The sequence below is a fragment of the Colletotrichum fructicola genome (genome assembly GCF_000319635.2).
Source record: "Colletotrichum fructicola Nara gc5 chromosome Unknown KSG_Nara_v1_contig08, whole genome shotgun sequence".
In the NCBI taxonomy this organism is placed as follows: Eukaryota; Fungi; Ascomycota; class Sordariomycetes; order Glomerellales; family Glomerellaceae; genus Colletotrichum; species Colletotrichum fructicola.
Genome location: NW_027094058.1, coordinates 2,626,540 through 2,653,953, shown reverse-complemented (window position 1 = coordinate 2,653,953; position 27,414 = coordinate 2,626,540). Strand labels below are relative to the sequence as shown.

The 27,414-nt window shown below is 55.2% G+C and overlaps 7 protein-coding genes across 7 annotated transcripts; 3 read left to right on the top strand and 4 right to left on the bottom strand.

The window, feature by feature from the left end:
- Positions 1–182: 182 nt before the first annotated feature.
- Positions 183–2,549, bottom strand: CGGC5_v013798 (putative HTH La-type RNA-binding protein; the record flags this gene model as incomplete). Its single annotated transcript, XM_032023349.1, has 2 exons — positions 183–1,205; positions 1,275–2,549. The coding sequence occupies 2 exons, from the start codon at positions 2,547–2,549 to the stop codon at positions 183–185; spliced, it is 2,298 nt and encodes a 765-aa protein (XP_031879841.1).
- Positions 2,550–2,797: 248 nt separating this feature from the next.
- CGGC5_v013797 (uncharacterized protein) lies at positions 2,798–4,119 on the bottom strand (the record flags this gene model as incomplete). The annotated part of the gene is made up of 5 exons (XM_066152987.1): positions 2,798–2,846; positions 3,051–3,213; positions 3,653–3,659; positions 3,710–3,735; positions 4,110–4,119. 5 exons carry the CDS (start codon positions 4,117–4,119, stop codon positions 2,798–2,800), a joined length of 255 nt encoding a protein of 84 aa, XP_066007798.1.
- Positions 4,120–7,098: 2,979 nt separating this feature from the next.
- On the bottom strand, positions 7,099–9,362 carry SFT2 (Protein transport protein SFT2; the record flags this gene model as incomplete). The annotated part of the gene is made up of 8 exons (XM_066152986.1): positions 7,099–7,251; positions 7,307–7,457; positions 7,780–7,900; positions 8,092–8,177; positions 8,246–8,294; positions 8,479–8,612; positions 8,689–8,709; positions 9,295–9,362. The coding sequence occupies 8 exons, from the start codon at positions 9,360–9,362 to the stop codon at positions 7,099–7,101; spliced, it is 783 nt and encodes a 260-aa protein (XP_066007799.1).
- Positions 9,363–10,985: 1,623 nt separating this feature from the next.
- On the top strand, positions 10,986–13,752 carry CGGC5_v013795 (uncharacterized protein; the record flags this gene model as incomplete). The annotated part of the gene is made up of 9 exons (XM_066152985.1): positions 10,986–11,058; positions 11,258–11,275; positions 11,689–11,755; positions 11,817–12,164; positions 12,205–12,212; positions 12,868–12,950; positions 13,265–13,291; positions 13,362–13,416; positions 13,661–13,752. The coding sequence occupies 9 exons, from the start codon at positions 10,986–10,988 to the stop codon at positions 13,750–13,752; spliced, it is 771 nt and encodes a 256-aa protein (XP_066007800.1).
- Positions 13,753–13,848: 96 nt separating this feature from the next.
- CGGC5_v013794 (uncharacterized protein) lies at positions 13,849–15,447 on the top strand (the record flags this gene model as incomplete). Its single annotated transcript, XM_032023353.1, has 1 exon — positions 13,849–15,447. The coding sequence occupies one exon, from the start codon at positions 13,849–13,851 to the stop codon at positions 15,445–15,447; it is 1,599 nt and encodes a 532-aa protein (XP_031879811.1).
- A 788-nt stretch (positions 15,448–16,235) lies between these two features.
- NPR3 (Nitrogen permease regulator 3) lies at positions 16,236–18,499 on the bottom strand (the record flags this gene model as incomplete). The annotated part of the gene is made up of 3 exons (XM_032023354.1): positions 16,236–17,166; positions 17,230–17,626; positions 17,680–18,499. The coding sequence occupies 3 exons, from the start codon at positions 18,497–18,499 to the stop codon at positions 16,236–16,238; spliced, it is 2,148 nt and encodes a 715-aa protein (XP_031879877.1).
- A 2,241-nt stretch (positions 18,500–20,740) lies between these two features.
- On the top strand, positions 20,741–22,154 carry etnk (putative ethanolamine kinase; the record flags this gene model as incomplete). The annotated part of the gene is made up of 4 exons (XM_066152984.1): positions 20,741–20,750; positions 20,871–21,484; positions 21,548–22,065; positions 22,121–22,154. 4 exons carry the CDS (start codon positions 20,741–20,743, stop codon positions 22,152–22,154), a joined length of 1,176 nt encoding a protein of 391 aa, XP_066007796.1.
- Positions 22,155–27,414: the final 5,260 nt, after the last annotated feature.

The window sequence follows — 27,414 nt, the reverse complement described above, 5'->3', positions numbered from 1 at the left end:
GCGTCCCGCCTCTTGCACAGTGTGCGTGTGCGAAACTCAGGATACGGGATGTCGTTGATAGATTCCATTGAGCGCATCACCAAATGCGCGCGCTGTGATGGGCTAGGAAGAGTGCTGCTGCTGCTTGTGCTGCTGCCGTCCCTCGCATCACTACCACGAGCCTCATCGACCTCTTCTTCCAACTAGGACTGAAGGACTTCGGCAGGCTGTGCGTGGTTTCCGTTGGTCAATGTGGCGCTGCCTTGAGTCTCGGCGGTGCCATTCATATTGGGCTGACCCTTTGTCTCAGCATCAGCAGAGGCCGAGCCCTCAGCCGAGCCGCTGGGTTGAAATTCAGGAACATGAGCTGAGAGCTGACCATTGGGGTGGCCGGCGGCTGCAGCATCGGTGGGATAAGGCATGTATCCGTTTTCAACACCGTTTGTGTATCCGGTGGGGGAGGTGACGGGGTAGTCACCCATCATGCCTGGGGTGTATTGGGCAGAGTGAAAGGAGCGGTAGTAAAAGTATTGAGGTCCCGCGTTGCGCGCAGCTTCCACACGCTGGTCCAGGGCTGGGTAGACGAACTTTTGCCAGTGTGTGCGAGAACGGACACGCTCAACGTGGTCGTCTCCGATAACGTAGTCCAGCTGTGCGCACTCGCAGGCAATCATGCGGAGCGCGTCCGGATGCGCACCCATCTCGCGTACTCTCCCAAAGCCAAGCACGAGGTCAAACGGGACAAAACCCTGGCCGTCCATGTGCTTGCGCAGGAAATCGTCCTTGAGAAGATTCTCCAGGGAGAAATAATACTCAAGTTGAGGAATGGCAACGTGTCTGAGGTGTTCATACCATCCAAAAGCCGACTGCGGAGTAGGCATGGTTTGGTAGTCCCAGGAAGGCTGACCCATGTTGGCCTGAACTTGGCGAGCGCGGTTGGCGTTGGAGCCGCCAACTCCACGGAAAGGTCCTGAACCGTTAGATTGGCCGCGGCCGCCACGACCTCCTCGAGACTGAGAACCGCCATAGGATGGAGCAAAGTTGTTACCCTGGTGCAGAGGGGGGCTAGCATACTGGCGGGGAGGCCCCTGAGAGCTGAAAGAGTTGCCGTTGCTCATATATGAAGACTGTTGAGCGTGCATGGGAACGTTGCCTGGATGTCCGCCACGGCCACGGAAGTTACCGCGGCCTCTGTCGCCGCGACCCTCGCCTCGGACAGGTCCTGCCTGTTCCTGGTTCGTAATTAGTACATGGCAAAAGTTTTACCGGTCGAACACCATGGAATTTGGACTTACGTTTGTTGCATTCGACTGTAAGTCCTTAGTACGCTCGCCGGAAGCAGGCGTGGAAGCCTTGCGCTGCTCCTTGGTAACGTCCATGGAAGCTCGCTTCGCGGCAGCAGGAGGCTGTGAGTTGGTTCTGGCAGGGGCGTTACCATCTCTGGCACGCTCTCGGGCTTCACCTCCGGTTTTGGAGGGGGCTGTCGCGGACTTGTCGGCGGCGGCGCCAGCAGCACCGTGGCCTCCTCTAGAGGTGGTATCGCGGCCACCACGAGCACCGCCTCTTCCTCCGCGAGAACCTCTTGTCGAGGGAATAGGAGTGGAAAACTGCACACTAGGCACGAAATCGATGCGCTCCCACTTGTCCTTGGACCGTCCCTTGGAACCGGACTCATCTTCAGCCTCTGGGCGCTCCGCTTTCTCGGCGGGCTTGCGCTTCTCTTCCTTGACGGCCTCCTTAACGGCCGTCTCCGGTGTGGGCCACGAGGTAACGTCGTTGACAGGCGGAGGAAGTTCGGTGACTCGGTTATCCCTCTCGATCAGCCTGGAGCCACGAGCGCCGGTTCTCCTAGCAGTAGCGTCGTCAACCTTGCGCTGAGCCTTGGTGCCGTTGACGGCACCGTTTGTAGCGTCAGAGCTCTCAGTGATCTTGCTCTTCTTCTTAGACTCCTGGCTATTGGGCCAAGTGTCGGCAGTGGGCGCAGCAGCAGAGTCTGATCGAGAGGGAGCGGGTTGGGCGGGCAGGGTGATGGTGGTCTTCGCGGCTTGGGTCTCTTTCCTTTGTGTCCAGATGTTGACCGAAGGAAGCGGCGCCTCAACCAACTCGACCTTGGGCAGTTCCTTCTCTTGCTCTGCGGCCTTGTCCTTCTTGGACTCTTCGCTCGACTCTTTACCAGCCTTGCCCTTTCTTGGCTTCCTAGAGCCCTTCTTCGGCTCGGCTTCGTCGGTCACGCGAGTGGATGCACTTGCTGACCTGACGCTCTTGTCACTTCGACGGGTCGAGCTCTCGGTGGCGGCATCCTCGTCGTCACGTCGCGAATCGGCGACGGAGGCCGCGGTAGATGTGGTGTTGTTAACCTCGGCTGGTGCGGAGGTAGAGTCCTGCTTAGCGGCCAGCTGGGCCTTGAGGGTCGTATTTCTCGACGTCTCTTCGTCAGCGTTGGCGGTCTTGACGGCGTTGGGCTCAGCGTTGGGTTGTTCGCCGTTTGCTGAGTCCTTGACGTTCTCGGTGCTCTGGGTGGCCGAAGGCTGACCCTTGGCGGCTTGAGCGTAAGAAAATTGAGCAGCCATTGTGTCTCGTGGTAAGGCTGGCTCAGAAATGGGCATGCCTTGGAAGACTGTTGGGGGTATATCGGACCAGGACAGATGATCTATAGATCGAATCCTGCCAGGCCCCAGAAAGATAGCCTCTGAATGGCTTATGCGTTGGTGAACCGAGGTCTACCAGCAACTCCTCGAGCGGAGACAGACCAGAGAAGGCGAACCAACCTCCCCGTGTAGTCTGAAGAAAGGGTGTCGAACGACAGACCGAGTTGTCGTTAGCGGAGATAATGGTGTCGATTGACGTCGTGAACAGGTCGCGATTTACTGTTGGCGAGAGAGTTTGTTAGGACAAGGTGCTTTTTCTGATCCAGGCAAGGCGAAAGATGCTGCCGACAAGAGAGAGTGGGTGCGGGGAGGGCAGGAAACGAGCCTCCGACAGAGCCAGGCAGACGAAACTGTACTCAGTGCGAAGGCGCGGGGGTTGGAGAAAGGTATGGAGGGGTCGTGAACAAGCGGTGGTAATCGTACCGAGTAAGAGACTGTTGGGTAGAAGTCAACGGAATTTGGTGGGTGGGCTCAAGGGGAAGAAAGCAAGTCGTCCTCGGGTTGCCGCGATCGAAGAAAAATTGGCTGCGAAGAACGGGTAAACTCAAAGCTTCGATTGGAGGAGGGCTTGTCGGACTGAGGGGTTCTCTCGCTGTCAGTTGTGTACGCAGATGGGTAGGTAGGTAGGATATGCAGCGGACAGAAGGACAGCGCAGCAGGTCCAAGGGAACAAGAGACCACGAAAAATACCGAGAGTGGTAAGTTTGTGGAGGAGAGGGAGGGGAGATTTTGTGCGCCTGTCTGTGGAAGGGGGAGGAAAAGGTTACAAGAATAAAATCTGAGGCCCGAGTTTTTTTTTTTGTGAATGAATTTTTTTTCTTCTCGGGAAAGCCACTACCTACCAGGTTGGCACTTGAGGTAAAGGTGGAGGCAGCTTGTCGACCTGACTTTTTTTTGTTTTATTTTTTTATTTTTATTTTTAGCGGGGAGGTGGGAGGGGAACACAGAGGGTAGTGAACGGTGCCAACAGTGACAGCGACTTGGACTTTTTGACCGTGACAGACGGACAGAAATGACTGACTGACTGAGTGACTGGCCTGTAGTATCAGCCTGGCTTGGGCGGGAAGGGACCTAATACCGACCTGGGAGCGGAGAAATAGATTTTTCCCTGGTTCTACACGCCCACGGGGAAGTCGGGAGTGTGGAAGAGCATGGTCAGGTCAGGCAATGTAATTAATTCACCGTATTGAATTCCTGGACAAACAGACGGACTCAGGTCAGGTCATCAGGGAACCTGGAAGGCCGGAGGAAATGGAACCTACCTTACCTGCCCGGGGACCACACCTACCTACCACCTGAGGTACCTAACCTCAGTCACTCCGGCGGGCGGAAGCCTCTGAGGGTGACTGCCCGGGCACACGGAGGTCCAGGCCAGCGCTGAGGTTTACCTGCATACTACCTCCTCTCAGGTGCCTACCTAGGTAGGTAGGTAGGTAGGTAAGGTGCGCCGCCCTTGGGGGCGCATTTGGGGTGCATACCTACCTAGGTACATGGTCGGGTAAGGTAAGTAGGTAAGGTATGCCCTGTACTTAAGGTACGCCTCAGGCTGCCCTGCTATCGCCCCTCCTCCCTCTCTCCTACCTAACCCTCGCTGCGCTGGAGGGAAGTTGGTGAAATATTTCTGCAATTCCCTACCTACTGTTGCCCGTCGCTATTTGCTCAGTCTCGTACCTCTCTCTGCATCCTGCCCATCCTCCGACGGACGGCTGTGACCTTCTTCTGCATGAGTCCACAAAGTTTCCTCTGGCTTCGCGGCGGCCGTGGTGGGGATGCGCGATATAAGTCGCGATGGCTTGTCTCCCAAGGCTTTTCCCTCTCCTCATCTGTCCCGTTTGTGTGGCCCCTAGCTCGCGGCCTATTCGCTCGTGTGCCGTATGGAGATGCGATGCAAGTGCTACCAGACTTACAGATGCAAAGCACCGCACCGCACCGCACCGCATCGCAACGCAATGCGCCAACCGAGCGGGCAGATGGGGTTTCGACAAAAATAAAAACGGGCCCTGTCTTGCCTTACCTACCTTACGGATACGTTGCTGGCTGTCCTCCCCCTCGGTTCCTGTTGGCGTCATGGGGCATCTATCTACTCATCATGATCTTGTTGTCGGCCTAATCCCGACCGCCGGACGCCAACGGAAGATGAAAAGCACATCTCTTCGTTTCGGGATCGTGATGCCTGAGAAGAGTTCGCCCTCATTTTTGCTTCATACCATGCCAAATTGTACCGACTTCATATGCATTGCTGCAGCCCCCGACTGGTTGTGTAGATGATACCCCAGTCAAGTGACGGGTCGGAACCTGGTTCGAAAATACGTACCTTCTTCGGAGGAAATGCAGATCCAGAAGCCCGTTGAACAAATCCAAATCCCCTCGGCCGCCACACGCCAACAACATCTCAGGGCTGAGGGCTGGATTTGTGTCCACCCTAAAGCGGCATACCCTGACCAGCCTCGGATCCCGTCATCCATAAATCCATTTACCGCGCCATCTATTCGTCCATCCTCCACTCGACACTCGACATGGCCGAAAATACTTGGTGGGAAGAAGAGGAGAAGGGAGGGTAACCGCGGCTATGGGACCCTGGCCTGGCACACTGCATCAATTATTATTATTATTTTGTCCTTCTTTTCACTTTCCTTTCTTACCCGACTCCAGCACCCGCCCGACTCCGTTCATCGCACTTAAATTACCTAAAACCGTTTCGTCCCTGATGTGATCAACTGATGCCCTCTGTCACGAATTGCGAATGTGCTCGTTCGGTTCTGTTCTCAGCAGCACCTCAAGACCGCAGACATAGTCAAGCACATAGTACTCAGCATGTCTGCAACACAGCCACATCAAGCGGACCCAGAAGTTCATGACGGCCACAACTCATGAATGGCTGCAAACCGCCACCATAGCCACAGCAGAAGCCATGTCTGGACCCCGTGCCGTGCTTCTCCAGTGCTTTCCTTGTTGGATGGACCCTGGCTTTGAAGGATCGGCTTGCCGGCCGTCCATGCAGGAAGAGGAGTGCTTCACTAAACGTGCGAAAAGACATGGGTGTCTTGAGGCGCCCGCATTATCTAAGGTAATTTGCGAACGAGACCTGCAACTCCGAGTATCTCGGACATGGTCGACACAAGCACCCGACATCCTATGCCAGCTAAAGCAAAACGTCTTCCTGACTAGCCATTCCCGTCTCCGAGTTTCCCAGTAACAACCCAGCTCGCTCGCCCCCTTTTAGTTCCTTGCACAATCTACTTGTAGTCATTGGACAACGTATCTGGCAACGTACAAGTTACCGATGGCCATCTAATCCGAGAGACAACCTTCTCTGCCTCAGCTCAGTATTTCAGCAACAACTGACGCTAGCCCGTTGCTTCCGCTGACTGGTGCAAGGAGTCCCGCTTCGGCCTTCCAGACACCTCTTGAGAAAGCGCGCAGAGAAGGCGGGGCGGGTGTTGGACGTCAAAGGATCCTTCCTTTCGGGACAGAATATGCGGTAGTCCGCACAGCGTCGTCGTTGCGGAAAGCCGGCCGGTCCCACCACACTTCGGCCAACTAGGCGGCATCATGAAGAGGGCAGGGACAAGAAGATGGACAAAGCGGGAGAAGAGCAAAAGCCGCAGTCACACCTTGATTTATGCAGTTAAATCTGAATGTACCCGTAAATCCGTCGTTTTAGCTCTGCGTTTCTCTGCCGGTGCCGTTAAAAGACACAGCACGGCACATGCGCCTCCAGACGCGTCCCGACAACGAAGCTAGCCCATCGCTCAAGGCTATTCGTATATCTTATCGGCACAGCTCCAACATTTCTCCTCACATGTTCGTTCTCCACAGCCAGATCCATGTGGATTTGGGAATGGGATAGACTGACTCGGCCCCCGAACGTTCCTGGACGTGCCGAATTTGCCCGGCTACTGAAATTCCCACCCACGCCTATTTGATTGTATCTGCAGCATCTACGGGAAGATGTTGGGATGCCGACATCAACACCAATTTTCTTCTGCCTGGTTGGGGGGATCCCTCCCGACTTCTCGGCATGTACCAAACTGCAGCCATCTGTCGATTATTGTCGTGCCACCATAGGTTTGCGAGGAACTTTCCCAGGAAAGAAGGCACATAAACGACTACCGCGCTACGAGTCTCTATAACTCGTAGGCTCACTATATCCGTCCGTAATTTTTATATTATGACATTGAGATACGGGATGGGCAAGCTTGCTGTCCTCAGGCGCAAGTCCGAACGGTGAAACCTGGGAGCTAGACCCGCGGTGGCTAGAAACATCAAATACAACAACCGAGTTGAACTTGTGTTCGCCATAATGCATGCCACGAAATTTGCAGAAATGCGCCAGACATCAACCTGTTATTCATCGCTTAAGTTGAATTATTTATCCATTGATCGGAGAGTTTTCGATTGCAGCTGACAGCCCGAGCGCGCACTATAGAACTACGCGGTATTGCAAATCATTTAGTTGTCAGGACCTTTTTCAGCCCGACATCCATGCTGCTGCCCTCCTCGCCCCAAACGTGGTGGCAAGGCGCAAGCCACTGGAGCCCATTGGAAAATAACTGACTAAATACCACAACAAACAGGCCAGCTGAATCAGCGCCGAGATCAAGGTCAGGAAAGTGCTGTGCAGCTATTATGGATCATTAGTGAAGTCAGCAGTGGAGTAAGGCGCGGTATAAACTTACACCCAGTGAGAAGTAGAGAGAAAGCCCCAAGGATCCAAAGTAGGCCACGGTGAAGGGCAGGCGAGGACCGGAGATAAGATGCTTCGCATAAGCCGTTGGGCCCATCATGGCCGCAAAGGACGCCAGGAACAAAAGAGAGCCAAGAGTCCATCTAAGAAGTTGAATCATGTTAGCAACCCATGGACATATTTAAAATACCATCAAAAACAGATCCAATTCTTGATAGAGCACTAGTCACGCCGTCCTGACACCGGGTGAGGTGCTCGAAGACCTAGTTCGCCATGCGAGATCATCTGGCATAAAAGGCGGGAAGATGCAGAGTCGTGAAAACCCCCCACCAGGCGATGTTGTTTCCCGATCCAACCACCTCACGTCGATCTGCCGCGCCGGCAGCTAGCCAGGCTGTGCAGACACACGTGGGGTTTGAGGGGCCCGGATGGCAGATCAGGGAAATGTCGAGGCTGGAAACTTACAGAATTACAAACTTGCGCGGCCGCAACGACAGCACTGGGAACAGGGCGAAGCAGATGACGAAGCAGGCAAGTGCGCCCAAGTTGCAGGCTCCAAATATGAGCAAACGGTCCCATCGACTCACTAGGAGACACAGCTACGTCAGTTTATCTGGTAAGAAGGAACAGAAGGACGCATGGAACTATAACCTAGCACCCAGCCTGTTCACATGGCAAACCAAGACACGAGTACAGGGCTATGGTGTACACTAGCTGCAGGGGAGTTCGAGCTTGGCCCAAGCTGTGCAAGGAGGAGGGATGGAGATGGTGACTCACGCGTTGCGAACCCTTCTTCCTCTTCTCTCCTGCTAGCAGCAGGCAGAGGTGCGCCGGCTCCCTCAGTGGTTGGAAGTTGTATGTAGCTGTTGTTTCCGAAAGGATTCAGCGACTTGATGGACGACATGAGGCCGCTCTGTTGGGCCGTATTCACAGGCACGTCCTGATCACGTCGTGACCAGCCGAGGGAGTTGATCGAATCCCTAAATGATGAGGAAGCCATGGTTGGAAGGTTGCTCAGAGTCGCAAAAGACAAGCGATGACGCAAATGGTGCAGGTAGCGTCCGCTCAATCAGTCTCGGATAGACAGACAGGTGGGCGCAAAGCGGCGGGGTGTTTCTTCGATTTCGAACACAGTATGTGGTCAAGTGACGGGTTTTCGAATACCAGAACGTGTTCGATAGTCGTTTCGAATGTCGATTGTAATTGGGCGAAGGGCGGCGTCGGGGTCGTCTCCGTTGCTGCTGCTGGAGGGGGGGAGTAGACGAGTGGGATAGCGCGACAGCTGGACGGTCGGGAAGCTTTCTCCACAGTCAGAATGGCCAGCTTGATTGATATACAGGGCAGTAGCAGAAGGGAGGGTCGGAGGGCGCGTACGACGGACTGCAGGATGACCACCTGTTCGAGTTGTGATGCGACGTAGGCTGAATTCTGGAAGCCTAGTGTCCGCGCGTACCGCACCGCGTCGTCGTCGCAACGCAGGTCGGAGACGAGAGCGGCAACGTTGGAATCGAAATGGGGGGTTGGAAAGGAGTTGATGCAGCAGCTGGCACCCACGGGGAGGAAAGGCAAGCAAAGGTTGGAAGGTAGATGTCTGCACCCGGGAGAGGATGAAGGGTAAGCTTGGAAGTGTCTCAGAATGCTGTGCAGGCGGACACCTGTAGTTGGAGGTTCCCGGTGTTGCGAGTTCAGGAGGCCAATCAACGGCAGCAGCCTTCCGCAGCTCGGCCTCGCGGTACGTATCTCGCTCTCCCCAATGAGACTGGACGCCACTCAGAGACGTTATCGGGTCTCTCTGGGCTCCAAGTGCTCTAATCCATCGCACATGATTGGCAGCCTGTTTCACCCTCACCTCACCACCCTCCGAGGTCCACTGGCGGTTGCATCCTTTACAGACTCAAGCGGGCTGGGAAGACGGACTGGTGACAGTGGTCCCCCGTCGCAGCTCCGACATTTGCTGGCAGCCGTGCATACCTTGCGTACCGTACTACTGTGGAAGAAAGCAGACCAGACATGGATTTGAGTGCGGTGCCCGGCATGGAATGATACATAGCGGTAGGCCTTGGAGTGTGGGCGAGTGCAACCCCCTCCTCAAAGCATGCCTATCGATACATCACGTATCCGTACCATCGACCGACTTTTCTCTCAAGGGCGGCATTGTTAGAGATAATCATTCAAGGCGGTGAAGCTTGAACGTGCCGCGCCCGCTTTTGACCGCCCACGAGTCTTCCGCTTTTTACATGATGCCATCGATGAAGGCTCGGGACAAACAATTTCGGGCATGAACAGATGGACGGCATGCATTCTGACAGCGCCTTCCCTGGCAGGATGAGTTTTGCTGTACACGAGTACATAAGCTCTCCAAGTCAACCAAGGTCAATTGTACAGGATATCGTCCTGTCAGCAGCGGTGTCCGAGGCTGCATGGCATGGGTAAGGTGTTTTCTGGCGGAGGAAACTGGTTTCTGAAGGGGCAATGTGAATGAGACAGAATCCCATAATCGAGTCCAAGGCATTTTGAGGCGTTTCTTGCTTCCCGGGTTCCTGGCCGACACGTCTGAGAGCTGTGGATAGGCCCGTCCTGGCGAATTCGTGATGTGTTTGATTGTGGCCGAGCTAGACACTTTGAACGGCATGACCACTTAGTCTTGGCCGATCATTAAGCAGGTCCCGATGGGCGTCGCGAGTCGCCGCGGCCGGCGCGGGACCAGTTGGTGTCTTGATGTCTTAGCTGGCTGACTGGGGGGATCACGGGGTCCGGCCGGTCGCCTCCTTCGCCCCCCTCCCGTCCCCCGGGTGCCCTCCATCAAGTCCCGATTACGCCCAAGAAGCAGCGAAAAGGCTCCGGCGAGAAACGGTGAGGTGTGCCACCCCCGGATTATGGGACGAGTCAGGAGATGTTGGTGAAGTGACAGGCCTCGACCAGATGATGTAGTGGCTATTAGTAGAAACCAGCATTGATATAAATGCTAGCGCGATTCCCTTCAGCGACCGAGGGAGAGGATGAGGAAAGAAGAGACAATCTCCCGAAAAACACCACTTCTTCGACAGAGAGCAACGACGACCCGACCGGGTAGCAGGCAAAGAGGAGGTACGTTCGTTCAAGAAATGATCCAGAGAAGGGCAAGGATTGCAGAGTTGTCGTTGACACGATTCAAAGCATCAGGAAGACACATCAACTTCAGCCACTTACCAGATATTGATCCAATACCTCCGGGGTTCTGGACTTTATGCACAGACCACCACACCGCATCGAGTGCTAAGGTACATAGCCCAGTACAGTCCACCTACCTTACCTACGGTATCTACCTTACCTAGCTAAGGTACCTACCTAAGGTACCTAGGCAGCGAGAGACAGACCGAGCGACTTACAAGCTGCGCGACGCTGGGAGCCAGAGAGTGACGGAATCAACTGAAGCGCTGGCAAGCTGGGCTGGAACAGGATCACCACGTCAAAAAAGGGAAGAAGCTCTGAAGACGCCACGACGGTGCACTTGGAGTTGACTTTGGACCAACGTTGATTGAGCGAACTGTCCTGTCCGACACAGCCGCCGGGCCCAACCTCCTCCCGCCTCTTCTTGGAGACATCGCTCCGGCGTCCCGTCACCATCGGCGTCGCCTTCACCTCCACATCTACCTGCCTGGCCTTAGGTTCTCCACTGCAGGCCAACCTGTATGCCCGTCGGGCATTTTGCTCCAGAAACACCAAAGACCAGCAAACTCAATTTCAGCGGCAGTCCCGTCTCCTGTAAGATCAACATCAACGTCAACACCACTGCCGCCGCCCCGGAAGACACAGCTTGCGCAGCGCAAACAACATCAATAAAAATAACACCCGGCAGGGATCACCACACGCGCACTGCATCTCTGACCCGGATTCCGACCCCGATCTCAAACCCCATTTATTACGTCCCGTCACCGAATTGGGGAGCACCTATCACAAACAGCCCCCAACGTCCAACCAAGTACGTACTTATTTCCCCCGTTTCTTCCAGTCTTCCATGCAGTCGTTGCCCTCGGAGACTTGACGCAAGGCTGGCCAAGTATCTCCCTCCCGTCGAAGCAGATAGCTCTGCTCTGGTCTGCTCTGCTCTGCTCTGGTCTGCCCTGCCCTGCCCTGCCTTTTGCCCTCCACTGCACTGCAAAGTACATACGGATAGCTCGTCGTACGCTGGAACCGCAACCCCAGTCCATGCTCACCCATCCATCCTTCGCTCCCCCTACCGTCACGACTCAGCCTCAGAGCCGCTTGTTCCGCCAGCCATCTATTATACTTGGCCGTGTACTCTGGCTTCTGCTCGGCTTGAGTGGTCTTTCTCTCCTTCTCCCCGTTTCTCCCATACCCCTTCAGAAGATGCGATATCTGACTGGTCGCAAGACTGCTGCTGGATCCGTGGTCGCACGCCCCACGGTGTTGCCCGCGCATTAACACCATCTCGTCCCAAGTACGTCGCCCACCGTCCAAAATCCTGCCGAGTCCAAGTACATGAGCTGACGTCGAGCTAGGGCAGAGGAGAGACACCGACTTCACATCGAGACGGCTGACTTGGACTGCCTCGCCTTAAACCCGACCCGTCCGAACCGGCGGTCACGAACCAGTCTCGTTGCTCACTCACCTTTACATACCTACTTTACCACGCCATACTCGACTTGCCTTGCGCAGTCTCCCGTCCGCTACTCACAACTCGACACCTCTTCTCACTCTCATCGCCTCAGTTTGAGCATCGGCGTCCGTCAAGTTAAGGTGCCCCTGCAAACCCAAGACTACCTGCGACCTTTTCGCTCGTACTTGTGCGACACTGCGCAGCAGCCGAGCCAAAGCGTTTGCTACCTCGAAAGGACAACAGCCGCGGCGTACATACACCTTTACCCACCACCGCATTATTACCCGTAGACAGCAAGGTAAGTCAAGTCAGCATCCGTGTTGCTTTCGCTCTGCTCTCGCCTGTTTTTTGCGACTCATTCCTGTCTATTCCTTGCCCCCCATTCCCGGTATTGTCATACCTCTTTGCCCACCATTCCCTCTCCAGGTCCTGGATCCCAGGTGTGTTGTCGCATCGCATCCTAGCAAACCCTCGCTGGTCCCTTCCCCTCTGCGAACCCCTGTCTCTGGGCCTGGATCACTCACGGCCAGTTCCATCTCACATTCCAGAGTAGTCGTGTCCTCCCTTGACGCAGGAGACCGCCTGGACACACTCACTGGCTTGAGGATTTTGTGTGACGGGGAAAGCCAGAAAGTGAGAGAGACAGAGAGGGAGCGCGGCGCCCCATTTCCCCTCACCCCACCCCCAAGTACTGCGACTGCGACCCTACCCACCTAGGTTCCCTACCTTAGGTACCTTACCCTGCCTTGCCTTACTGTATACACAGAGGACGGGCGAGGTCAAGGTACCCGACCTCAGCACCCCTCGCTCGCTCACTCGCTAGGTCACTCGCCCGCCAGCCCGCCCCTCTCTCTGCCTCGGCGACGGTGTCCCGCAAACCACCTCATCCATTGCTTGACACTACCTACCTACACACGATCCAACCCAAAAAGTGCCAACTAACAATTCGCCAGACCAGACCAACCCAGCCCCGAGGCAGCTACACCAACACACCTTACCTACACACACTACCTACCTACCTAACCTACCTACCTACGTACAAACCCTCGGGTCCCCGACACCGCACTTCCGTCGCAACCACTCCCAGCCAACTTTCCCTCCTTCTCCCTTCATCTCTCTCTCTCACTCTCTCTCTCTCAGGTGCAACAACCAAACGCCGTCTCTTCTTATTTGTTCTGTTTCACCAGCGAAACAAGCGGCGGTCACCTTTTTTAACATCTTGACGCCCGTTGCGACTGACCGACAGGCAGTGACCAACATCTCTCTCGCCTCGCTCTGACTCTCCGTCTCTCTCCCTAGCGCCCACACTCGCACCGTCTTCTCTCACCCGCCTTCTCGACTGTCACCTAGCTGGAAATCGCTCGCGCACCCTACCAGGTCTGCTCTATTTAGGCCGCCGTCCCCGCATCTTTTGCAACGCTTCGCTGAATCACCGTGTGACAAGAAGCGACTGTCGACTGCAAATACCGTACGTTTTCAACCGTTTTACTTCTACCCAGTCGGTGAGTCAGTCCTGCTTTTGGCGCGCCCGCTCTCATTGCCTACTTTACTCCGCTTGCCTCGGTGGCGTTCGGGGCTGTCCACTGTCTGTGTGGAGAACATCCGCATGTCCAACCGCTAGGTTCGTGTCAGTCGGAAACGAAGACAATGACCCGCGTAACTGCGCAACTGCGCAGCCTGGGTTCACGCATATGTGTCTGCACTTACGCCTCTGGATTGCACCGCTAACCTTCCGACCCCTTGCAGCTGTCGAAGTTACCCTCGGTTCTTCCCATCTCGACGACCTGCATAGCCTCCACGGCCTGCTCAGCCTCTCTGCTCCACGACAGGCGGTGTGAGCAGCTCCAGGTACCACGAGGCCTCCGACAATCACGGAACCGACACGCTTGAATCACGATAAGTCAACACTGCGCTTCGAGAGAACAAGACACGAAATGGCACAACACGGCTTCGGCCAGTTTAACGGTGGCCACGGCGGAGCTGGCGGCGGAAGCATCGATCCCAATGATCTTGCCATGGGCGGTAACTTTGGATCATCCTACTCCAATAACTTCAACTCGAACTCTGCAAACAACTCCAACGGCTTCTCGAGTGGCTCTGCCCTTTTCGGCGACGACGAGCTTCTCGATGGTCTTGGCAGTCCGACGGACACCCAGCCTGGCATCCACGGCCACGGCCAAGATTTCGGCGGCATGTCAGATATGGGTATGGGCTTCAACCAGACGATTTACGGCTCTCACCATGGCATGGATCAGAATCATATCAACGGTTACTCCAACACCCCCGATGGCGACCCTATTCAGAGCCCATTCGTTCACAGTTACAATAACTCGCAGTTTCGTCAGCTACACCACCCCCAATCTCTCGGTACATCGCTACACTCGCCAATTTCTTACTCGGGCTCGCCTTTGACCGGATCAGACATGAACGCCGAGAGCGCCGATGCCAATTATCTCAACGCTAAGAACAGGGCCAGAATGGCCCAAGCAATGCAGCGGAAGAGCTCTTCCAACACCCGAAGCCCAATGACGCCTAAGTCGACCATGCACTCCGTGCCTGAAACCACTGGCTTTGGTTCACAGTCAATCCGAACTCAAGGCTTGCATGAGAAGTCGCCATCTGCCGGCCAGTGGATGCAGACACCAACTGGAAGCATGGCGGCATCTTACGGCTCGGGCTTTTCGTCGCCCATTCAGCCCGGCTTGGCTCAACTGAACGAAGTAATGATGAAAGGGGGCACTTCCATGCCCGCAAAGCTTGGTGTTCAGCCCGCTGCTGTGTCTTCACAGGAAATGAAGCGCAAGCGGCGCCGTGAGTCCCACAACCTAGTGGAGCGAAGGAGACGAGACAATATCAATGAAAGAATCCAAGACCTCAGCAGATTGGTGCCTGCGCACCGTCTGGAAGATGAGAAGATTCGCAAGATGATTCAGAACGGTACGCCGCTCTCGCCCACCCTCACAGGCATCTCGAATCCCTCTCAAGCTACCTCGGGTCTTGCTGGTCCCGGTGCACGTCGCGCAGCTGGTGGCACGACTGGCAACATAACGACCGGCCTGCCCATTGAGGACAAGGACAAGGGCCCCAATAAGGGCGATATTCTCAACGGCGCTGTCAGTTGGACCAGAGATCTGATGTGGATGTTGCATTTGAAGCTTCAGCAGCAGGAGGAGCTCATGAACGCAATTGCGGAACTCGGCGGCCACTTCCCGTTCGAGCTTACAGAAGACGAGAAGCGCATGCAAACGGAATTGATGGAGGCAATTTCGAAGAACGATGACTTGGGGTACTCACGCGCAAGCGGCTCTGGGCTGAGGGTTCCCCATCATACCGACTACCGCGGCGAACCTCTCAACGGTTCTGCCAATCCCGATGGCCTTCCTGTCAGCCCACGGGACGATGCCGGTGCTGTCCTAACCAACGACCTGGGAGCCGGGAGCGAGTTCTGGAACGACCCAGACGACGACGAAGGTGGACCTGTATCGCTGAACTTCAAGGAAGAGGACGAGTTCGGTATGGATTTGACACAATAGTGTCATGGGTGGCATCTTGGAACGACGGCGTTTGAACGACAGCTTTTTTTCTTGTTACTGGCGAGGCCTATAGCTGGCTTAAGCTAGATGCCGTTTTGTGATTCGTTCTCATACTTTTATATTTGTGTGGGCTTCGCATCCTTCGGTCGGTCAATAGGGGTTTGGATCATAGGCAGCGGCGTTGGCAGGATCTGCGGTTACGTAGGCAACGGCGGAAAGCGCGCGGAGGGGCAACAACATGACGCGGATTTGCCAAAGGTATGCGTTGGTTCTTTTACGCTCTGTTTCCTTGCCTTTTCTTTCCTGGGTTTACCGAGCATTTATCTACTGGCAGTCGTGATACCTCTGGGGGGTTCGGTTGGGCATTTGCAAGATTTATGTTCTCCTCATCTTGCGGGCGGTCTCGCGTCTTATTCCAGGCAGCTCGTTTCTTTTATTTCGCAAGCATCATCTCTCTCTCTCTCTCTCCTCTCTTAATGCTAAGGTATTCTTTGTATGCCTACGTTTGTCAATCCGGTCTGTTTTGTATCTACCATGCTCGGCGTGACGTCCCGACCTCTCCACGTAAGTGGCATGTGTGTTACCTTACATTTTCCTCCTGCATCCATACAATGATACCCTCTTTTTATATTTCCATAATAAAGCTAGTGACTTTTCGCACTTGGCTCCACCCATCACGGGCTTCGTAGTTGTGTAGGACTTCTGTATAGGCGTTTGCCGACGGCCGCCCAAGACTTCCCTCGCAGACGAGACGATGTCAGGGTCGAACATCAGACCCGGAATGGTCTCTACCAATGCCGCACACAAAGAAGATGCTCGCTCATCGCTGTCAACAGGTTCCAAGCCTCCTTACGTTTCATGTCCTCCTGCAATGCGATTCTCTCGAGCGCCGTCTGCCCATTAAAGTATTTCCAAAAGTCTTGCCACGCCTTGGCGACTTTTGGATCCTTGAAGCGCTTGCCGATGGCCGAAAGGTAGAGCGAGTCTTTGCCCGTGGCCTTCTTGGCGTCGACAATGATGTACGGCACCATGCGCGCCAGGTGCGGCGCGTCATTGGTTGACGGGTGGTCCGTCACCGTCGGCAGCACCTTGCGGGCATGCGCCGTGGCCTTCTCGGCAGCTTCGCGCTGCGTCTTCTCCGCGATGCGCTCCAGCCGGGCCTTTTCGGCCACCTGCTCGCTCATCGTCGGCACGTGCGCCCCTGCCGCCCCGTCGGTCTCGGACTGCTCGTCGACGGAGTTCAAGATGCCAGAGCTACTGCTGCGCGCCCCGCTGCTGGTGCTGAGAGAGGTGGTAGCGTCGGCCTTGCGCAGCTCATCACTCTCGAGCTTGTGTTCGACCTCGTATATTATCTCGGGCCAGACGATGACGTATGCGAAGGTGCAGAGCTGGGTGACCCAAGCACCACGCATCAGCCATGCCAGCATGGCCAAGTACGTTGGGCGATGCGCCTTGCTAGGGCAGAAATACTTGTACGGCCGCGGCGCGTAGGACAGTTCGGCGAGGAAGTTGGTTAGTGGCGGCGCCAGGGGAAATGTCTTTTGCCACTCTGAACTAGCCCTGGGGAGGTTGCGAGTGTCACAGTTCGGAGACATGATGTAGATATCACGAGCGTGCAGAGGCGGGATTGCAATGGCGCGGCGCCAAAAGATGAAGTGTTGTGCGTACTTACGCACTTGGCTCAGCGTCAGTACGTTGCTTTGACCGACTTGATAGAAGCTATGTTCCGATCAGAGACTTGCAAAAAGAATGCTACGAGGCATTGGGCGGGGGTCGACTCACGACTGTGTTGGCTTTGACAAACGAGCAAACTCGACCATGGCGACTGTGCTGGGGTCTGGGTCTGCCTGCAGCTCAGCAATGATTTTCTTCTCATCCCCCATGAGAAGCAATGCGAAGTTGCGATCCAGGAAGCCGGGCTCGTCCAGGGTGTCTTCCCCTGTAAAGGAGTTGGCTGTTGTCAGCCAGAGACCTCTGGACTCCTTCTGACCGATTTGGTGGAGGTCGGTAACGTAGAATGGCACTGGAATCTGAACGGACGGTGTGATGGGCCCAGCCGCCGTGTCGAGTTGCAGAGCCGCAATCTTGTTTTGAGATACGGCTTCATAAATGTCCTGGACGGAGGCGGCGAGAGACGAGGTTGCTAATATCTCGCTCCACAAGGAGCTCATCTTGCGTTCTACAGCACGGCGTCAGCATTGATGCCACAAAAACAATTGCCATTCAACTTACTGTCTTCGCGGCCCTTATCTTTTAATGCAGAAATGCGTTTTGACTCTTTCCACACGAACTCACTGTGTTGTTGGCAGTATTTGTAGGCCTTGTTCACTTTCTTAATAATGTTCAGATACAGAGTGTCGATGAGCTCCTTGGCCTCCTGCTTCCTCGGGTTGAGAATAAAGACCAGGTTGAACATGGTCATGGAAGCGCGTTTGTCATCCGCCTCCTCCGGCTGGAGCTTTTCATCGTCTCTTGGTTCTGTCTGAGATGCGTCGGCGCCAGTGGGCGTTTCGTCATTGTCCTCGTTTGGTTCATAGTCAACCAAGACGGCCGACTCCTCCGTCCGCACAGATTTGGCCCTCTCCGGCTTCCCTTTCTTCTTTTTCTTTTTCTTCCAGCTACCACTTTCGGGCACGTGGATGGGATAAGAGACGCAGTACAGTGGGTCGAGAGACAGCTGGAAGAGTTTCTTGTGATAGGCTCTTCCGGGGGTTAAGATACTGGCGAGATCTTTCGTAGGAAAGCCAGCCACATGCTCCCAGGGCACGATCTGAGTGCCTTCGTCGGTGATCAGGTGATCATCTCCCGCGGTCCATTGCTGCAGATCGTCCGCGTTTGCATCCGCGTCAAGCGAGGCGGGTTGATTTAGACGCTCAAGCAGAATGTCATCGCTATCCGCGGCGGTATCTGCCGGCTCGTGGCTCTTTGATTGATTTGGGGGCAGAACCTGGGGCGGGTAGTGAAAGACGAAATTAGGGCCATCACGAGATCGGTTGATGACGAGCGCCACGGCTAGAAAGTTGGACGGGTTCGGGAGCACGGGCTGCGCCATGTCGGCAAAAATCGGTGTCACGGGGACAATGGCTCGTTTGGAGGGATATTCAAACGGCTCTAAGCTGTCAATGATGAGCACCGTGGGAGTGGTCCAGCAGGCATCGTCATATTCCAGCCGCGTGGTTGGAACGGGCGGACACCAAGGGATTCGACGCTAGATAAGGCGGCAAGCAGGCAATCTACATCCCATCCTCCCAAAATGCAGCTCGTCGGCAGGGTTGCAACGAGTAAATGGTGCGCAGGGTCGTTGGCTGGGCGCGATCCGATGTTTGTACGTAACGACGGAAGGATGTATGTTGAGGGACAATTGTACGTGCGACAGTATCTAATTGGGATGCGCCGCCGTGAATGGACGGGTGAGCAAGAGCGGAAACGCGCGCGGCCAATAGATGAGAGGCTGCTGCTTGGCGGCGAGGGCGGAAGCGCAGGATGGTCTAAGCGCATGTGGCTGAACGCCGTTTCGATGTCAGAGTGGGGTTGAGGCTCCCAAGGTTTCGGCGGTGGGCAGCAGTGGTAGCATGCTCCAGCTGGTACTTTCGAGGAAGTTTATTCGTGTGCCCAGGCGGAAACACTGTCAAAGGGTCTTCCAATGCGGGTCTGAACCCAGAGCCGTCACATGTCTCGGAGTCCCCCTCCAAGAAGCCCCCATCTCCAAGTATCCACGCATACCATCGAGCTAGGCTGTATCGCAGGATTTCCTTATCTCCTTCCTGTCATACACTGGCCCAAGCTCCTAGACGAGCGCAGCGACATATGGACTGCATCGAGGAGAGACACATGTAGTCGGTGAGCGTGCTAGGGTGGGCAGTGGTGACAGGTGACAGGTGACATGACGAGACCTGCTCGGCTACAACAATGACGAAAGAACGACATGGGAGCCCCAACTTTGGGGGGTCATTTACGATCCATCATCCAGGTCGGGGGAGAAAGCGAGCGGCCAATGCCGAGGGAGGACATGGCCAAGTGGCTGTCTAATTCGTCCAGTCCCGGGCGATCCAGGCTCTCGTGGTTGGTTGTCGCACTGCATGCAAGAACAGGTAGCAGCAGCTGCAAGGCCCTGGAAAATAGCCAGAACTAGCACTTCCGGCAGCTTTGGTGGCGGCGGGGGGGAAACCGTTCCAATAAAGAAAAAAGCACACTCTCGCACACGAGCAAACGAGAGAAAGCAATGGGGGAGAGCAGAGAGAGAAAGAAGCTCTTGGACCCCGCCTCGCCCCCGCCTCGTCCACCCGCTTGTCTCTCTCACCCGACGACAGACTGACGCTCGTGCCACGCGTCCAGCGCAAAGGCCAACAAATACGGGATCGTTGAATCAATTGCGCCCCTGGTAAGCACATCTGGCTCTGGCGCTGGCGTTGGGGTCGCTGCAACACACATGAAAGACACTAGGTAAGGTAGGCAGTCGGTACCTACGAACACTGCAACGGGTCAAGAAATCCAACCCCGCCCCCCCGCCTACGGGCAGTAGAGTCCCTTAATTGAAAATGTGGCGGTCCCAGTGGCTTTCACATGTCCTGCCTATTGCCTTTTCATCTCTCAGCATCTCTGTAACTCTACCGAACCTGCTACCTTAGTATCAGCTATTCCCTGGCTGATTGGCTGGCTGCCTGCGTATTGTCTGCTTCCTTTCCTTGACCGACGACCAAAGAAGGATAGCCACTGCCCACCGCCAAAAACCACACCCCCAACGAGAACTCATCCTCATTAAACTACCTGGCTTAGCGACGACTTTTTTTTCGACCTTCGGCTCCGCAACGAGGAAGGCAACAGGTCGTGTGCTCCGCTTGACTCGATTCGCGCCAAAGACGACAACTGGTTCTCGACTTTAATACTGAAAGTCCTGCCCCTTCCCTGTCAACCTGTCCACCAATTTACTCCCCAGTCTCAATATTCTCTCCTCCCTCTCTCCCCTTCTTCGACTCTTCACGCCCCCATCAATTCGGATTGTTGGCACATTTTCTGTCAATCTGGCCCTTACCATATCCGCCTCCTGTCGGCTCCTCCCTCGAATCATCGACCTCCCTTGCGACCCCTTGCCTATCTCAGACCGCCTCAACACCCCTATTCGCAATCTGTCGTTGAACTTAACGCAACCTGGCTCGACTTTGACGATTTGCATAGCTGTCGTAGACCATCACCCTCGAAGACCGGTCACCTTGTAGCCATTGCCCTCCCGCTATTGTCTGGGCTCTCGACATTTACCTTTCTTCCCATCACCAACACCCTTGACGGTCCAGCCATGACCCAAGGTGCGAGCAACGGCCACCCGAACGGGTTGACATCTGCCCACGTTCCATTCCTCCCCCTCCCCTACGACAGCGAAGACTCTCAGCAATCCGCCACTCGTTTGATCCTGACTGTTCGACCAGACTGGGACACCGCCGATGACAAGATCGAGTTTGTTCGCTTCACCGACGGCATCACCAACACCTTGCTCAAAGCCATCAATAAGCGAAAAGGGTGGTCAACGGAGGAGGTGGACAGGGAGGCTATACTGTTGCGAGCCTATGGCAATGGAACCGCCGTTCTCATTGATCGCGAGCGCGAGGCTCAGAACCATGAGCTTCTCATGAAGTATGGCTTGGCACCCGAGCTGCTTGCTCGCTTCAAGAATGGCATGCTCTATCGCTTCGTCAAAGGCAGCGTAACTGCCCCCGAGGACCTCAGGAAGCCATCCATCTACACCGCCGTCGCCAGAAGATTGGCTCAATGGCACGCCACTGTCCCTTGCCTGACGCACCCGACATCGAAGAACGGCATCGCCAGGGGAAATGGGGACCACAGCCACCTAGACCGGGACGAGATGATTGAGAATGCCGCGCCCGGAAAGCCAACGCCGAATGTCTGGACCGTAATGCAGAAATGGATATTGGCCTTGCCCACGGATACATTAGAACAGAGACAGAGACAGGACAAGTTACAGCACGAGCTGGAATGGCTTGTAAATGAATTCAGCCAGCGCCCTGGATTGGGGGTCGATGGGGTAAGAAATACTCACCTGAATCGCCCTGTGGAATATTGTTGGCTAACCAGTCCCGGCTCACAGCTTGTGTTTGCCCACTGCGACCTTTTGAGCGGGAACGTCATAGTGTTACCGACGACCTACGCTGCGAGTGGCGCTAAGGATCAAGTCTCGGTCACGTTCATCGACTACGAGTACGCAACCCCGTCGCCAGCTGCATTCGACATCGCCAACCACTTCGCCGAATGGGGCGGTTTTGACTGCGACTACAGCGCGCTGCCTAGCCGTAGCCAGCGTCGTGAATTCATCGATGAGTATGTCCGCGCCTACTTCAAGATTTTGCCTGGCAAGAACATCATCGACTTGGAGACGGAAGTAAAGAAACTCAACGACGAGGTAGACCTGTTCCGTGGCGTACCAGGCTTTTACTGGGGCATCTGGGCGCTTATCCAAGCTGTCATCTCGGAGATCGACTTCGACTACGCATCTTACGCCGAGACACGTCTCGCAGAGTATTGGGCCTGGAAGGACGAAAGGGATGGCAGCAGAGCCGCAGCCAACAAGGAAAAGCCTCTGCGCGAGCGACGATGGGAACAAATGGAGTAAGTAATGATGAAGGGCTTCCTGTCACGAGGAGGCTTTGATGACGGGCATCAGCGAAGAACAACGCCAAAAAACGGAGTTTCTTTAGGCAAGGATTTCTGTATATAAACTTCAACTGCGAAACAGAAATGGATCGACGGGAGCGAAGCATGATATCGACATGGGCCGGCGTCATTCAACATGAGCTCGACGAAGGCCTCGAATGAGCTCCGGGGCGTTTCGGGACTAGATGAATCTAAGTAATAATTATCCTCCCATTGTTAGTACACATGAGCATGACAGAAGAAGAGAGTATGAGCCAGACGAGTCCCAGTACTTTTTCCCCCCACATCTCGAGTGGAAGCAAACCAAAAAACATACATTTTGCTGCTCTGTCCAGGGTTCATCCGTATCGAAGGGCGAGAACTTGGGCTTCTCGACCTTACGTAGGTGTGCACGACTTGAGCAGATGGGTGGGGGGTAAGAAAAGAGGGGGAAAGGTGGACGCCCGAGAGGAACAAAAACCGAAAACTGGCAGCGATACATCTCAGGAGACAAAATATAGCAAGTACTTGCACATCGGTGCAAAGAAACAACAAGTGATTCAATAATTGGGCTTGACGTAGGCAGATTGTAGGCACATGTGAATTCAACCCACCCATCACCTATTTCAGCCTCTGCACTGACCACCTTGGAGACGGCACTAGATGATTAGATCTTGGTCTGGGCTTCGCACGTACTCTGTATGCCCCTACCGTCATTCATCATTGCGCCTCATAACCCACGACGGAATGGCGTGTAAGGTTTTCAGGCTGATGTTGGCCGGCGGAGAAGAGAGTAACAACTTCCCGCACTCAAGTGCGCATCGCTCCCCGTCTCTCTCAACATAAGGACGATGGGGGCTGCCACACCCGCCGCCTCGTCACAATGGATACTCCCGACTGCCCAACCTAGGTAAAAGCACTGACAAAGGTAGTTTTGCTCAAAGCTGAGTGTAATGGCTTTTGATATAGCAGCATCAATCATAACAGACACGTAGGCAGACTTGGTCTGACATAGGCCACACTTCCCCATCGAGATACGCTGGCGACGATAGCCGAGTGGAAAGGTAGATGACAAGTACACACGAGAGGCAGCAGACGGTTAGCCAGTCGAATCGGGTCGAGTCGAGTCGTGTCGTGGGAGGAGGATAGGAGGCCGAGGAGGTAAAATACTAACAAGCAAGATGAGATTGAACGAGGAAGAGATGGACCGGGAAGCCTGGGAATGGGGCAGCGGTTCCGGCTTTTCCATCCCATCCAAAGCAGAGGTTTCGTTTCGGAGGCATGAGCCGCTTGGCCAACCGTGCTGCTCCTGACGCGCGTGGTACGAGCATATCGAAACAGCGGGCCGATGGACAGCTCTGAAATCGAATTCTGTCACCGTCTCATGAGGAGGAGGAGGAGGAGGATCTGAGGTTGGCGAAGTCGGCCTGACTTGATCACGTCGGGCGTCGGAGAACGACTGTCGCCGGCTCAAGTACTACTGCTATGCATGGGGAGATGAATAAATCTTGCACGGAGAAGGCTTGATTGAGTAATTTTGCTTTGGTTTAACATGCTCTTACTCTGTACCAAATCCAAGGATCAGGATTCTGGCCACTGGGCCAAGGACGAATGGGACTCGCGAGGAGGATGAACTCCTCCCCACCGAACCGAACCGAAGCCATGAATTGGTCTGAGGGTAATTCAATTGCGGCAGGGGGGGATGTCGATTCAAGGTGTGCTTGCTATGAACCCAGAACCGGGTACTCTGTATCTGGGCGGTATAAAATCCGGCTGACAGGACAGGTGCTCAAGTACGTGGTTGCTGCAGGGAGAAGACTCAAATACCATCGACTGGGATTCGAGCGGCTAGGAGAAGTCCCGTCATGAAGTATGGCATGGGTAGTGATGGACGGATGGGCGAGGCGCTCTTGGTTTGGTGTTCTTCCTTCCTTCCATCCATCTGCGTGCATGTGCTGTCGATTTCGTTACTTTGAACACGCAACTTCGACTCCGCTGCTGTTGGGAGCGTCTTGACTTTCTGGCCAGACGCACCGCTCATGCAGCGCGGCGAACGAGCAACGGGCACGCGTACCAATCTTTCATGGTACATCCATGATGTAGATGCAGTTCATGCCGCGAACATTTGAGTATTTTCGAACTCTCCGTGTCCATAGTCGCTCGCAGCCTTCACTGCGCGACTTGGAACCCCTCACAACATGGGTAGCATTCCCCTCTCGTCTCTGCCGTGGCCAACATCTGGGAGATCGCCTCAGGTACTCATATTCTGGATGAAAGTTTTCGGCTGTCTTGATGGTGTTAGATGACCCGAGACGCACGAACGCGAGCCGGGGTCTGCAGTGCGGAGGAACCGTAATCACAACCATGCTGTAGATGGAATTCGAAGTGCTAATGCCGCCTGTCCTATCTTCCGTCCGTCTCGAAGGCCGATGACTATTTGACTTCCATCCCAGGGCTAAGAAGGTGTGATGGTCCATGGAGGGGGAGGGATAGGAAGAGCCCATACAGCATTGGCCAACCGCCGCTCCCACCTCGATCTTTGGCCACTGCCCGACCCCATTCGCCGTGTGACAGTGATGTAGGCATCGCGCGCGTCTCGCTGCTTTAAGCACCCTTCAATCAGCTGGGTAGCTGTAGCTGTGGCTCCCCCTCAACCTCGCCTGCACAGCTATCTGCAGGTTGTAACGGTGACTCGGCACATGCTTGTTTCTGCCGGGACTGGCCCCCAGCATCGAACCACGGACTCTGTGGCCCACGTGGAGCATTGGTCCGTGTGGGCGTGGGCTTATGTGGACATGGGTGTGAATTTGTAAGGAGGGTGTGGTTATTCCGGTGCTATCTAGGTACGGGGTCTGGTTGCGGCAGCACGCCACACAGCAAGGCACAGTGGTTCGGAGGGAGATGGGATACTGCGTATGAATCTCGCTCTCTGCAGTGGCGGAGAGCTATTGCTGAGGTACGCAGTGGAAAAGTGAGCGGACGAGCAAGGCAGAATGTCGCCATCCAGTGTACATGGAAGGATTCCCCTGTAGTTGCGTGATGCTTCGAGAACCGTTCCAGCCCGAGTGAAAACCAAGCATGCAAGGCCCAAGTAGCGCAAGCATGCGCATTGGGGGAACAAAGCCAAGGCTGCCGGTCCACGGATGGGCAAAGCTGTATATAAATGCCGTTCTTGTGCAGGCAAGTCAGGAGGAGATTCCCATGTATATGACAATTATCTAGCTGAAGCCTCACACGAAGAGGAGGGGCGGCATGCCGTGTGTTTGCTGGTATGCTGCCACTGCAAGTGACAGACGTCAGCAGTCGACCAACGAGCAGACGGACTGGCTCGAGACGAAGCACAGCGAACAGATATTGAGGCCAGGCGTCCATTTGACCTGACCTCGTCTGGTGTTTTCCGGTCGAGCCTAGTCTGGCCTGAGCAGCATCTCAGCGGCCGGCGGTCGGAAGACTGCGCAGGCGGCCCCACGTAGACGCCAAGCCAGCGCCCTCGCCCAGGCTCATGGACCCCATGAACATTGTCAGACGGGGGATTCGAGTGCTCTGGTTTGTTTTTTCTACGGTGCTCAGTCGTCCAAAAACGAATTTCTCTGCTTGCTCCTCCCAGTGCCTCCACTTCTCGGGACGGGAAATACAGCGGTAAAAACTCGAGCCGGCCAGGAGTCCCTACCGATGAAGGACGAGGGGAGTAGCTGAGAGGGCGCGCGCTGAAGGGCTGGAAGTTAGGCTTGGTAGTTGCCAACGACGATTGAGTGCGTCTGCGGCCGCTGACCACCCTCCTTTTCAAAATCCAACGGTCATTGCTTCCCTTCAACTCGCCTCGAACCCCCGCAGTCCACGGTGGCTTGAGAACTCGTTGATGTAGTACCGCCGTAGCCATCATTGGAACAAACAGCCGTTGGACTTGAGGCGTAGGAATTGCACGGAGGGTACAGAGAGTTATGAGAAGAGCTACCAAGTAACATCCTAACCAGCCAAGCAAGTGGCTAATGTAACGAGGTAGGGGAGAAGCTGGGATGAGCCGGGGGTGTGGGATGCCAGATGACAGGGTCTGGAGGCGTGTGTGAGAATACCGCGTACAGTAAGGATACCTGCCCTGTGGACCATGCATGACCTGTGCGAGTTGACTGTTGGAGGGTGGTACGGTCCAAAAATGGGGGCCTGTGGTAATATGACGGGCGAGGTAGGGCCGAAGCGAGAGGGCATGGGGGTAGCTGATAAGAGGCGGAAGGCGTACAGGGCCTGCGTGTTGTCCGAGTTCCAAGAGCCTGGCGGCTCGCGTCGCCTCGAAGACAGCTCGTCAGTCGCGTCATAAGCCGACAGACACTCATCATGGGCCGGCTCAGGCAAGTTTTGTAGTAGGCTGGAGACCGAGATCGTCGTATGTGAGAGGGGTGAAAAAGACTCTGGATACAGCGAGTGGAGGAAAACAAGAGACGAGCCGACTGAGAGGCTGGGCCAAGAAACAGACGGCGACGCAGAACGATGCGAGGCGAGGCGAGGCAAGCCTTAGGCCCGGTTGAATGATTTGTCTGCGGGCGAGGATCGGACGCGCAGACACGGAGTACGACGACTGTACATGGAGAACATTGGATAAACGTCGGTCGGATGGCGGCCGAGCTCCCCACAGGACGCCGCAAATGTTTGAGAGGATTTGAGGGATTGAATGTACTCTGCATGTAGAAAGAGAGACGGACAGAGGATTGAGGGGCGGTCACTAGAATCGAGAGAAGTTGAGTGGTTCATCAGCTCCATGCCCTGGCTGCTCGAGAAGGTAACGGTAACGATGCCGGCAGGCATTTGAAGCGGCAAACTTACCAACACTGGCCTCTGTCGACAGTTACATCCGCAACGGCCCCGGTATTCGAACCCAGTTGCCAACCAGCACCGCACCTCAAACTTGGGACCGATGAGCCCCTCTTGCCGGGAATATCGAAATGGGGTTGCTTGCTTGCGCCAGTGGCTCGCGGGAGAGGTGCATGCTCAAGGGTTTCCCGTGGCAAAATAAAACAATCGTGAGCCGGTAATGCTTATGTATTTGCATTTGGGGATGAAGATGGAAGGTCAAAAGCGAAAGAAGAGAAGCAACGGCTGCAGGCATGTCTGGCTTCTTTTTGGTTAGTATACGCAGCTTAGCTACCTGCGTGCCTGCTTTGCCTGCACCTTGGCTCAGCTAGGTTGAGGCGAAGTACCGTGGTATTCGTAGTTGCCATGGGTGGGAGTAGCTTGGTTGGACAGACCAACACACCGACCAACCGGCAAAGAGCAGACTTGCAGCCAAGACACTGTGCGAATTATATAGCCCGCTCTGTGGGGATGAACCAT